The following is a 13,991-nucleotide window of genomic DNA, read 5'->3' as shown; positions in this document are numbered from 1 at the left end:
AGAAGAAAACTGCTTACTTTTTTCTCTGCATAGGTGAAGAAGTATTTAAGGTACAGACCATTATAAATAACATTAATTTTTCTTTTGAAGTATTGATAGTTTTTGCTGAATTTTTTATTCTCCTCTTATGAAAAAATTTGTTATAGGGAGAGGAAAGGAGAACGGGGAAAATTAACTGATATAAAAAACAAAAAACATCAATAAAAATCTACTTAAAAAGAGAAAAATGGATTATTCAAACAATTCTCCCTCCAAATACTTTGAAATTCTTAGAGGACAAGCAAAATTAATGGTGTATGTTTGTCTGACATTTATTATGGCTCTTATATTGCTTTTAAAGCTCAAATGCACCATATAGGAAAACTAATTTTTGTGTTATTGTAAATTTTCCCATCAACTGTGGAAAGGCTGAACAATTGTAACATATGATTGTGACGGTATACTATTGTGTTATAAGAAATGACAAAGTGGATATTTTCAGAAAAACCTTTAAAGACTTTTAAGAACTGATGAAAAGTGAAATAAACAAAACAAGAATATTGTACACAGTAACTGCAACATTGTGCAATGATCACCTGTGAATGATTCAGCTATTCTCAGCAATCCAAGATACTTCTTAAGGACTTATGATGAAAAATGACATCCATCTCTAGAGATATAACTGAATGTAGATAGAAACTTATTTTTTACTTTCCTTATTTTTCTTGGGTTTTTTGGGGGGGTATGTCTATTTTACAACACAGCTAATATAAAGATATGTTTTATTTGACCATATTAAACTGTTTGCCTTCTCAAGAAAGAGGAAATGTAGAAATTTGGAAATCAAAATTTTAAAAATAAGTATTAAAAGATGTTTTTACATATACTTAAAAATTTTTTTTCTCCCCAAAAAGTGCCTTGTAAAAGTTCCTTGTATAAAAAAGGGTTTTGCTGCTATTGTTGAGTTATTTCAATAGTGTTTGACTCTTCATGACCCCATTTTGGCAAAGACACTGGAGTGGTTTGCCATTTCCTTCTCTGGCTTACTTTACAGATAGGAAACTGAAAACAAACAGGGTTAAATAACTTGCTCAGGGTCTGATAGCTAATAAATGTCTGAGGCCAGATTTGAACAACTGAAGATAAATCTTCCTGATTCCAAGTCCAATGTTCTATCCACTGAACCATCTAGCTGCCTATAAGCACAATTATAGCATATTTACAGCCACTTGAAGACATGGTTTCATTATTTTAAATTTTTATGGAGTTTATTGTTGCTTTATATGATAACCTCTATAATCTGGTCTATCTGTTCTGATGGGGAAATAAAATTCCCATTATAATGATGCATTTTTTGAGGCTGTTGTCAGAAATGTGGTTGTACTGAAAAGCTGAATCTGCCATGAAGATGGATTATGAGTTCTGTATAAGCAGTAATATAGAATTTCTTAATTTAATACTTCCTTCTAAAAATTTCTATTGCACCTTAAATGTCCCTTTAATATATAGATAATCAACTAGAGAGGAATGCCAATAGCGAAAGGGATTATTTGATTTCACTCCATATACTATCCTTTTTGAGATAAAATAAAAAAAGGGCTATGTGCTCCCTCAGTAGTAGTGTACGTGACTTAATTTTCCTTTACCCCCTGAAGGGAATTTTTTAAAAAGGCTTTTACATTGCCGAATCTATTTATTTAATGTTTTCTATGTCTAAGAAAGAAAGAATAAGAGGGCAGGAACTTTCAAATTTGAAATTAATAAATGAAGTAGTAACTTTCTATTAATAATTCTTGAGACAAAAACTGATCTAAAGAATAAAAATAAATAGTATCACTTTGGTATCATTGCTTTCATTTCGAATCTTGGATAGCAGTTCTTGCAAATTATGTATTTCCCAGAAATTTATAAAATGCTGGCTCAAATTGTATTATGCTAAACTGTTATTCTTTTTTCAGTTTTGACTCACACATACCTGTGGAACCATTGCAACTCTCTGGTTTCTTTTAGGGGACCTTGTATTTAATTGTCTGTCATCATCTTCACAAAAAAGACGGCTTCGTTTTGAATTTCTGAAGGGCTATATGACATAAATTTGAAAGAATTAAGTGAAAAAGCAAGAACAATTTTCTATTTTTAGATACGATACATATTCCCATAACAGGATGATATAGCCATTACTTGATTAGAAATGTCAATGAAAAATAAAATGCCAGAGATAATTTATAATTTACAAAGCAGCCAGACAAATACTTTCACATGATTGGTCTCCAAACCCTCCTGCCTATTCCATTAGTCTGAGACTTGATTAGATGGGAGGGAACAGAAGTCCCCAAATGGCAATCATACCAATCACAAGATTATTTACCCTTATCATCTACCTCTAAAATTACTCTTCTTTGGCTTATACAAAATGTAGTTTATTATCTATTCCAGTATTATGTCATTTTGGTTGTTCAGATGCCCTTATTTGTTTCTTATTATATATTTCTTGAGCACAAAATCCTCAACTATTCAAAATGTTCTAAGATCTCATCAGCATATATTTCCTTTTTAAAAATATGGGCTGGCAACCTACTATGTGTAATTCTTGACTTTGTATCTCACAGGTTTGACACAAGGGGTTCACCTAATGTGCTAGAGGCCTTCTTCACTTTCTGCTGATATATTATGAGGTACTGGTGGAGCATAATGGGTGATCATCCTTTTATCTTGCTTTTGGCACATGAACAAACCTGTCTTTTTCAGTCATAAAAGGATTGACAATATTCTTTATTCTAGTTTTTCGCTGTTATTTGTTACTGCAGTGTACTTACTATCATCATGTATGACTCCATGAATTATATTGCTGTTTAATGCTTTTAAGATTAGTGTTTCTTGTCTCACAGACATGAAGGAGACAAAAATGGCCTTTGTTTTTAGGGGAAATGTCGGATCAGTAAAGGAACTTTTAGCAAATTGGACAAAAGAAATAATGAAAGAAAGTTTCAGAGAAACCTGGGAAAACTAATGCAGAATAACATGAACAGAATCAGAACAATTTATACAATTAAAAACAACACTGCAAAGAATTAAGAACTCTGATCAAGTCAATAACCAACCCCAACTCCAACTGCTGATAAAGCCTGCTATCCATTTCCTAAGAGAGAGGTGATGGACTCGGGGTACATAATAAAATACACATTTTTTTTTTTAACCATGGCTATGGGAATTCTTGAATTCGAATTCTTTTTTGACTTTCTTCACAAAAGCAGAAATACCTTTGCTAAGTACATATGTCCCTGAATTATGTCATACTTAATGATCAGCAGGTCAAAGAAAATTCTATTGGAATATCTTTCATGAATTCTTGAATAATTTTGGTGTGTGTGTGTGTGTGTGTGTGTGTGCGCGCGCGCGCGCATGAAATATACCTTGTTGGAAGATAATCTTTAAAAAGCAGCATTTTATTCTTCTGAATCAAAAGCTTTTTAAGATGGATTAGTAAACAATAAGAACAGCAACATGTACATCTTTTCAGTCAATTGTGTAATGGTAACTGTCTTCCATGCAGAATACTGCTTGCAAAAGCCTGCCTCTAACACTGACAGTTTAATTTAGAATAACCCTCGGTTCATGTGCAAATTGCCTGCATAAAAAATAGATAGGAAAGTTTGAATGTAAATCATTAATATTATCGAAATATCCTTTTAAAAAGTATTATCAGGATTTTTAAAATACACTTTTACTATATTCCCTTCCTTCAGATATCTTATGAAGTGATGCATTTGCAACTTTATCAGCTCTGGGATGGAACTCTTCCATACAGATTTGATTTAATTTGGCTGTTTTTATTAGCTCTTTATTAACATCTTTGCTAGGATGTGGTTCCAATGTCCTTGATTGAAAAAAAAATTGTTATCACTATCTTTGTAAGTCTTTTTCTTTTTTCTTCTATTGTCCTACTTTCATTTTTACTCCTAAATGCTCTCAGGAGAGCATTGCTTGATTGAGTATCTCACCAAACTTTCTTTAAATTGCTTTTACCCTCCATTACTTCTCTCAATTTTATGAGATAATACTTTGCAAAAACTTGCATTATTTTTAATAAAAATGTTTTTGAAAATTCTGAATTTAACAAACACATATTCCCACACAAAAAGAACAATTCAATATACCATTTTACAAAGTAGTAAACTTATATCATACCATGGTATAACTTTTGGGTGTTCTCTCATTACACTTGGAAGTTAGTCAAGTGTCAGCACATAAAGGTACTTTTAGATTCTTTGGTCGCCTTGTAATAATTATTCATTTGTATTAGTGAAACTTCTGCATGAAATTATTGTAGTCTATGTCATCTTCTCTTTCATTTACACTCCATTTTTTGTCTTTGATAATTTATTCAAATAGTTGTTTTAATTATATGGTGTATCTTTTTTCTAATTTCAGCTTTGTATTAATTTTCTTTATTTTAACCACACATAAACAGATATTTGCTCTATCAAGTTGGTGATCTGATTGTATGCACATAATGAATTTAATAATTTAATAATGAATCTCATATCAGTATTGAGTCATTTCCTACCTGTTAAAATATGATCAATTTAATTTCTTGTGAGTTTATTTCCTCCTCAACAAGTCTAGCACCTTCTAATTCTTTTCTTGAAGAAAATATTCGTGACATGTAAATATGAAGCTTCTAGTATGTAAGCCTTTGATTTCTTTGATTTTTTTTATTTGTAATCCACATTTTCCAACTCGTTTCTTACTGTCTTGACAAGTTTTCATCTTTGCACTGAAATCCCCATATCATCAAAATATATGTTGATTTAAAATGTAAAGTATTAATGAATTCTTTGAAGAATTTTTTTCATCCTTTTCAAGAGATATTTGTGCATGAGCTGGACTTACTTTCACAGTGAGCTTTTTTGTAAATACTTAATATAAGCACTAGAATACAAAACAATCAAATGTTCCATTAAATTATTTTTCTTAGCTGCTACCTTTGTACATACAATAAAGTTGACTCCATCAACCACTTAGCATTTGCTCTTTCAGAGTTTCATTTAGCCACAACTATGCTATTTCTTATGTTTCTACTTGTATTCAAAACTCACACTCATTAGTCATTTGGTAAATATCTCACATTTAGAATATGGAACAATATAAAAACCATTTGAGTCTTAGCACTTAGCCCCCCTTTTTAATTACTGTCTTTGTATAAGTCAAAGGAAGATACAAAGGATTGATGCCTATTTTGAATTTTTTTTTTTGTTTCATGTGTTGCTATAATCAAAGAATTCATCATCAAGTGACCAGTCAACTTCTAATGAAATTTTACCTAGATCAATCCTTAGGAAAGTAGATTTGAACAATTAATAGAATTGTACTCAAAATGTTTCCAGTAAGATAGTGATATAAGAATTATTTTACATTTATTATCCAACATAGACAAACAATAATACATACAGAAATTTTTTTGACTATAATAATATAAGAATTAATTAAACTTTCACTAATCGAATTATGCTTGAAAAATATTCACTACTTTCTTCCAAGAACCTCAAATACTTTAGGAGAAAAGGGAATCTTTCAATAATGATATCTGTGAGAATTATTATTCAGTAATAAAATATAAGTGATAATTTCATTATCATTACAAATAAATAAAAAAAAATTACCATTTCCACTGAAGAGGCTGTATTCTTCCCTTTCCAAACAGGTGTTTTCTGTAAGGAACTGTATTTTTCATTCCATGTACTGGATAAGCTTCCCTCTGTGATAAAATTATATCTCATTAATATAAATCTAAATCTAATCCAATGGAGACTGGTTGATTTATGTGTGTATCATTTGTAATATAATTTAAATATACTTCAAAGAAAAAGCAATATGCTATGAGCAAAAAAAATTTAAAAAAATACTTTTAAAATCAGGAGATCCAGTCCTAGAGAAGCATAGACACCAATCTCTTTCTGTAGTGTGTATGTGTGTGTATCCTGAGCAAGTCAGTGCAGTAGAAGAGATAGAATAGAAAGACAAGGGTCTAAGACCTTACCATCAGAAACAAGATGCTCTATATATCCCATAAGGATATGTAAAAACTATCATTAATAAAATCTGTTTACTCATTAATAAAGAAGTCAGACCACAAAATGTTTTCTTCCTTTCATTATAATGTGAATATTTTCTCTGATAATAAAAATCATTTCCTCATATTTGAAACTAAAAGGCATATTAACACAAATAAATTTTTAAAACTGTCCTACATACAAAACATTCTTTTCTGTATTAACTCCAAAAATAATTTGAAAAAGTCATTATGATAGATCTTGTTTATTTGCCACTTATTACATGCAAGATACTGTTAATAAGGGTTATAGAAATTTTTAAGTTGAGACAGTCAATGACTTCAAGAAAGTGTATCGCCTAACAAGATATAAGAATAAAAATGGCAATTGTATGAGACACAATTTGAAAGTGCTATTGAAATTTAGAAGGAGGACAGGAATTAAAAGTTATCTAAGAGACTCCCTGGATGGCTTCATGAAAAAAATTAGGCCTTGAAGTACAGACAGAAGAAATAGAGCAAGCAAAACCACGAAGGTGAGGCTAGAATATAGACAATATTATGACCAAAGATACAGAAATCAATCGCAATTAGGGCAACATTCAGGAACAAATTTTTTAATTTGATAGGAATCTGTAGTATACAAAAGTAAAATGATGGAAATAAGACTGTGTCAGTAATGCTAAATTGTGAAATACATTGAATTCTAGACATGAAGCCATGGAAGACTTTAGGAACTGGGATTAAGAGGTAATAGGCAATATGATCAAAAAAGTACTTCAGGAAAATTAATCTTACAGGAACACATAAGATTGATTACACAGAAGTAATAGTATAAACAAGGAGATTAGTTAGCAGATTACTGCAATACAGTTCATGTATTTAACTAGAGTGGTGGTTTGAATGTAAAAGATAATTTGAAAGTCAAATTGACTGGAATTAGCAACTCATTTTTTTTTTTTTTTTAATTATACATAAAGAAAAGGGTTATTTTCAAGCTTATTTTTAGTAGGGAAGGATGACAGTGCCATTAACTAAAATAGGGATGTCAAACAAGGATATAGAATAACATATCTAAACAATAAGTATACACACACACACACACACACACACACACACACACACACACCCCGATCACTTTAAAAACTAAAATGTCCTTAAATCAAATCTGACAGTATTTGTCCAGATCTTTCAAAGCATTTCAAAAGACATCTAGTCCAACTCAAGAAGATTTCTTTCTTAAATATAGCTAACAAGTAGTTGGAGAACTTCAGTTCTGCTACCTTAATAAGCAGCCCATTATGGCACATGTAATTGCTATTAAGGCTTTCTTTATGTCAAGCCTAATTTGTCTCTGCAATTTTCACTGACTGTTTCTAGTTATACTCCCTGGGAAGTGCTGAAAAAGCAAAATCTTTCTTTTGTATAATAATTCTTCAAATACTTGAACATAGCAGTCACTCACATTCTAATTCTTCTCTACTCAAAGACTAAATATCCCTAACTTAAATTCAGCCAACCTTCATATAGAATGAACTGGAAGCTCTATCCCTTGAACCATTCTAATCACCCATATCTCTTGACACTCTCCAGTTCTGTCCTTACTTCTTTTAAAATCTAAGTTGGTTAATGAGCAACCTGTATTGTTAAGACAACTCTCACTTTTCCTCTACACAATTTCTTTTCTATGTATCTTCACAATTTCCTTCTTGAAAACTTTTCTACTTCTCTGAGGCTGACTTTCTCTTAATTCATGAGTTCCTATATTTCTTTTCTCTAAACCCTATGAAATTCACTTTCCAAAAATCTAGTTATACATGTCAGATTATGTCTGGCTTTCATTTCTTTAAATATAATTTTGATTAAAACTAGGAAAGGTTGGCAAGAAAGAATCCAATGGTCTTTCTAATAAGTCTTAATCTTAAAATATTATTTACCCTGAAATTTTTACTTCAATGTCTTAAATACCTGCACATGGAAATTAAACTAGGTTGTACACACTTGTTTTCTAGTGTCAAAAAAAGGTAAACAGTCTACTAAAGAAAAAAAATCTCATAAAATAAAAACTTAATATATTATTTACCTTGCATAGGTAAATAATAACATATATTTTCCAGAGCTTGCCTTTGAAAAGAAAATAAGAGGACTTTTTTTTTCTTCCAAGTAAATAAGAATTGGACATATATCTTTGAAAATGCAGGGGCTTTTTAGTCTGTAAAAAGATTATTTAATACATTTTAACTCAGAGTGCAAAAACAGAAAATTTATTTGAAAGAATTAATACAACTTTAAAAATGTTTGGGTTGGTTCCACAGATTAGTTTCTTTACACAACAAATCTCGTCCAACAATTATTCTAGCAGAAAAATTGTATTAAGGGCTGGCATAATGCCTTGAAGTAGGACAAGCTCAAAGAAAAAAGTGCAAAAACCCCAAAACATTTAGTCCTTCATATAGATAACCTTTCCTTCAGAAAGATAAAAAGCAGTACTGTACATACATTCTAATTATTTTTGAGTTAATAGTTTTAAGGAAAAGTTCTTTAGAACCAGGAAGGTCTCTATACGGTTCATAATATTCAAAGCACAGATGGTTTAAAAATGTATTATTAAATTATAATTATGAAAGAACAATTATACTAATAAGAAAAGTCTACAAAGCTCAGAATATTGTCTTTCTTGAGATTTTTTTTTTTTTAAGTTCAGAGATTTCCTTAATTATAATTTCCTAAGGATTATAACTCCTGGATGGCAGTATCTGGATCTCATCTAAACTTTGTATTCCTAGTACTTTGCACAGAATAAACATTTGAAAAATATTTACTAAATTCAATTGAATTAATGAAATTTCTTACATTTCTAATGATTAATCTTTCTAAATTACAACACAAAAATCAAAAGTGTTCCTGCATCTAAATAATAACTAAAGCCATGCATCAAATTAATATTTTAATAGAAAAGAACATATATACACAAGGTTGCAATAACATTACGCTTCATTTTTCCAAAACATAAAGATGCAATCAATCACACATTTATAAATATTGTGTTCATGTGATAATTTACATTCTCCTTTTATCTAATTTTAATGACATTATGGAGGGTGCACCTCTAAATTGCTTTGCAATAAGTGCATGGGCAGATCAATTTTAATTGGTTAATTATCAACCCTCAATTTAGATCACATTTTTAAAAAATAACACTTCTTACCTTTTAAACTAACAAGTGCTTTTGCTGAAGAACCTGAAATTAAAAATAAAATAAGTTAATAATTATGCCAGTCCAAAAAATCCCTGTCAAATATGAGAGCTTGAAATCTAAAATATACAGACTAATGACAGAAGCAGAAAGACTCAGTCAACACTGAAAGGATTGCAAAAAAATGAATCTGATGTATTGCTGGTAGAGCAGTAAATAATTCTAATCAGTTTGGAAAGCATTATGAAGATGTGCAAAGAAAAATCAGTATAATATTCTTTGCCCTAGAGATACCACTGCTACATATATACTCCAATCAATATCAACATTCATTAAATATCTACTTTGTGCCAGATACTATGCTAAGCACTGGGGATACAAAAAGAAGCAAAAGGTGGTCCGTGCCTTCAAGAGGCTCACAACCTAAAGGGAGAGACAACATACAAATAAAGCCTGCTATATAAAGAATAAATAGGAAACAATTAACAGAAGGGAGACATGAGAATTAGAGGAGTTGGGGAAGACTGCAGTAAAAGAGGCGATTTAGTTGGAAGCACTACAGTAGAAAAGGGAATAGTATTCTAAGCAAAGGGGACAGTCAGAAAAAATGCCTAGAATTGAGAGGACAGTCTTGGTCATGGAATTCATGGGAGTTGATGTCACCAGGTGAAATAGAAATAGAGGGAAAGAGAAGAGAGCCCAGACAGAATCCTGATGATGACTTCTATGGTTAAAAGTCCTAAAAGGATTGTACAAAAAGGAACAGAAGGAGTAGTCTGATGGGTAGGCACAGAACCAGGAAAGTGTAGTGTCCTAAAAACTTAGAAAGTTAATGATAAAAAGGTCCCGTAGAAATATTTATAGAAGTACTTTTTGTAGTAGCAAAAAACTGGAAACAAAGTAGAAGTCTACTTATTTGGAAATGGCTAAATAAAAATTATGGCACATGAAAGCAATAAAATATTACTGGTTGTAACAATATTAATACATAGTAATATTCTACTGCATCCATGTACCATAAATTTAAAAATATTTATAAAATACTTCAAAGTTTGCAAAGCAGTTTCTATATTATCTCCTTTGATCCTCACAAAAACCTTAAAGTTAGGTGCTATTATTACTTCCATTTTACAGAAGAAACTGGGATTAAGTGAGGTGAAGCAACTTGTTTAGCATAACAGCTCTAGGGCCTCAGGCAGAAATTGAACTTGGGAATTGAACTTGGATTTTCCAGACCCCCATATTTACTATTTACTAGGCTGCCTAATTTCCAAAAAAATTATGAACATGATGCAAACAAAAAAAAGTATGGAGATTCTTACAGGAACTGATGCAAAGTAAAATAAGAAAACCAGAAAAAAAAATATACAGGATTACAAAAATAAGAATTTAGATCATAGTAATGACAAGATAACTGAAACAGTATAATAAGAATAGCCAAATTTATTGAAAAGAAAACTGATCTTTGCTTCTTTGCAGAGGCAAGAGGATGACTATTGAAATGCTGAAAAAAATTTTTTTTTGATATATTGGTTGGTTAACTTTCCCCCCTTCAACTTTTTAAAAGTTTTGTTTAAAAAAAGATGAATCTTAAGAACCAAGATTACTTTGTATATAGCAACAACATTATGTGATTGATGATTAACTGTCATGGACTTAGCTCTTCTCAGCAATGCGCTAATTCAAGGCAGTTCCAATAGACTTGGGATAGAAAATCCCATTCAGAGAGAGCAAAACGGAGACTGAATGTGGATCGAAACATAATTTTTTCACCTTTTTTTGCTGTTCTTGTTTGCTTGTTTTTTTCCTCTTTCTTGTGTCTTTTTCCCTTTTGATCTGATTTTTCTTATATAACATGACAAATATGAAAATGTTTAAAAGAATTAAATATATTTAATCTATAACAGATTGCTTGCTGCCTTAAGGAGAGGGAGGCAAGGGAGGAAGAAAGAAAAATTTGGAACACAAAATTTTACAAAATTGTATGTTGAAAATTATATATAAAATACCATTAAAATAAAAATAAATTTTAAAAATTGTCTCTTTAAGAGAGTGGTAAGAGAACTAAAGGAGAAAATTAAGTTATATAGAAAAAAAAAGTTATATATATTTTTTAAAAATACCCTTCTATCCCAGTAAGATTATGACTTTTGTAAAGAACATTTCAAATTACATCACAATCCTTATTTAAAAAGAAAAAAGAAAAGAAAATGGAAAATGATAGTTTATGATATTATGGAAAATCAAATTAAATTCTTTCTTTAGAATTCAGGAAACTATATAAAAGACAGAAATTTCACAAGCTAGAAATCTGAAAGAAGGGCTTGTTTGAAGAAGGTAGAACATTTTGAGTCTGAAGACTTGTAATTGTGCTCCATGACATGCTAGCTGTATCCTGCTAATTAATTAGCCTCTCTAAATTTTGTTTCCTCTCATTTTAAAAATGAGGATAATCTCTGTATAACTACTCAGAGGAAGTACTGTGATGAAAGTGCTTTGTAAATTTAAAAGTACTATAAAAAATGGAGATATTACCTACAAAATTGGAATGATCCATGCATTGTTTGCCTCATATAGAGGTATAGTAGAAACAAATAAGAAAATATATGTGACAATACATTGTATAAAAGGTACCATTATTATTTATCTACAAGAACTTGATGTTTCATTATGACATAGAAATGAACCAAAATTCTTGAAGATATGCTAGAAAACAGCACAAACTCAGGCAAATGCTATACCAAGCCTCAGGTTCCTCATTTGAAAAAGGAGGGGGTAGAACAAGGATTCTATGTTTGATAGTCAACTATACAGAGTAAGTACTGGACTTAGCATAAAAGAACCCAGTCTTTGCTATTTATAGAAAATCTACAACCTACGTCATCTATCATTTATAGCAAATGTACAATCTACACCATCTATCAGTTCCAAGTTCCCTATTTTTCCTACTCTATCATTCACCAGCTTAAAGCTGCTTTATCTTTCTGTGGATGGACATTTTATATTTTACACCTGGATGATCTTGGGGAAATCATTCTCAACTGCTCCTGAATTAGATGTGGTAGGACTAGGTGATTTCTAGGATTCCTTTTAACTTTAAATCTTACAAGCCGATTAATATGGGCTTAGAGACATACCATGTATATTATTCAATAATTCAACTATCTAGCTGTGGACAGTCATTAAAAAGTTGGCCCCCCAGCAATGCAGTTTTTTATGGAATCTTTTTAAGTACTGATATATAATAATAATTATTATTTCTTTCTTAGTATTGCTGTTAGTCAAACCCTGGGAATAGATAAACCATCATAGACAATTGATAAGGTATAAAAATAAAACAAATTAAATGAAGTAAAAAACAACATAATGTGGTGCACATTCCCCCTTCATACACTCCGCTACCATCAATATTTTACTTAGAAAACTAAAGTGACAATATAATCAAACTTCTCTCAATGATCATCAAAACTCCAAGGTAAGTGGTAAGGAAGGAAAGAAGAGCCATGTATGTAATCAGGAAGAAAGCAAGGGAGAGAGGAAGAGCCATGTATGTAATCAGGAAGGAAGAAAGGGAGAGAGGAAGAGCCATGGAAAGAAGGAAGGAAGGAAGGAAGGAAGGAAGGAAGGAAGGAAGGAAGGAAGGAAGGAAGGAAGGAAGGAAGGAAGGAAGGAAGGAAGGAAGGAAGGAACGAAGGAAGGAAGGAACGAAGGAAGGAACGAAGGAAAGAAGGAAGGAAGGAACGAAGGAAGGAAGGAACGAAGGAAGGAACGAAGGAACGAAGGAAAGAAGGAAGGAAGGAACGAAGGAAGGAAGGGAGGGAGGGAGGGAGGGAGGAAGGAAGGAAGGGAGGGAGGAAGGAAGGAAGGGAGGGAGGGAGGAAGGGAGGGAGGGAGGAAGGAAGGGAGGGAGGGAGGGAAGGGAGGGAAGGAGGGAGGAAGGAGGGAAGGAAGAAAGGGAGGGAGGGAGGAAGGGAGGGAGGGAGGAAGGGAGGGAGGGAGGGAGGAAGAGAGGGAGGGAGGGAGGGAGGAAGGAAGGAAGGGAGGGAGGGAGGGAGGGAAGGGAGGGAAGGAGGGAGGAAGGAGGGAAGGGAGGGAGGAAGGAAGAGAGGGAGAAGATAAGCATAGAAGAGGTAGAGTCAAGAAAACAATATGTACACAATACAACTAAAACAATTTAAACAGAAGAAACAATAAAACAATAAAAAAAAAGAATGCTGCAAAATTACAAATAATAAGAAAGACTACAAAGAAGAGATAGGAAAAAATACCCTCCCTCATGCCACTCCTCTGCAAAGGTGGGAGGTCCATAGACTAGGATAAATGGGCAGAGACATGGAATATAATGTTACATATGAGAAAAAGCAAAAAAGGCCAATTTGGCAAGACCATAAAATGCCACCATATCATCATAACAGATAAAATGTGTAGCTCTTTAAGGTTTGCAAAGAACCATGTATGTAATCTTATTTGAGCCTTACAACAACTCTATGAGGTTAATCCTATTCTCATCTCCATTTCATAGAAGAGAAAATTAAATCTGAGAGATTAAGTAATTTCTGAGTTGAATCAAGTTTCCCTATCACCAGAATAGATTTTTATGGTCAGTTTCCTTTTTTGTTCATTTTATTAGCCTATTTCTTGACTCTGGGTTTTATGTTAGAGTTGGGCTTCCCTAACCTGGAAGAAGGGGTTGGTTACTAACATAAGCATCAGGCTGACCTCTCTAGCTGTTTCCATACCTAGGTCTGGGGGCTTATAAGATTC

General features: G+C 32.0%; 1 protein-coding gene across 5 annotated transcripts in view; it reads right to left on the bottom strand.

Annotated features, from left to right (window-relative positions):
* LIN9 (lin-9 DREAM MuvB core complex component) overlaps positions 1-13,991 on the bottom strand; it is a 79,815-nt gene that overhangs the window by 41,090 nt on the left and 24,734 nt on the right. For 3 of the 5 annotated variants that reach the window (XM_074262609.1, XM_074262606.1, XM_074262608.1), the window contains exons 2-4: positions 9,240-9,272; positions 5,643-5,737; positions 1,955-2,059 (exon numbers count right to left, since the gene is read on the bottom strand). In XM_074262609.1, coding sequence (XP_074118710.1) covers positions 1,955-2,059; positions 5,643-5,645 — 108 coding nt within the window. In that variant the 5' untranslated portion in view covers positions 5,646-5,737; positions 9,240-9,272. Of the gene's footprint in view, positions 1-1,954; positions 2,060-5,642; positions 5,738-9,239; positions 9,273-13,991 lie in introns of those variants that run through there. The other 2 variants (XM_074262607.1, XM_074262610.1) reach the window with 2 other exon arrangements.

This window comes from Sminthopsis crassicaudata, chromosome 4 (genome assembly GCF_048593235.1).
Source record: "Sminthopsis crassicaudata isolate SCR6 chromosome 4, ASM4859323v1, whole genome shotgun sequence".
Taxonomy (NCBI): Eukaryota; Metazoa; Chordata; class Mammalia; order Dasyuromorphia; family Dasyuridae; genus Sminthopsis; species Sminthopsis crassicaudata.
This window is presented reverse-complemented; position numbering and strand designations above follow the sequence as displayed.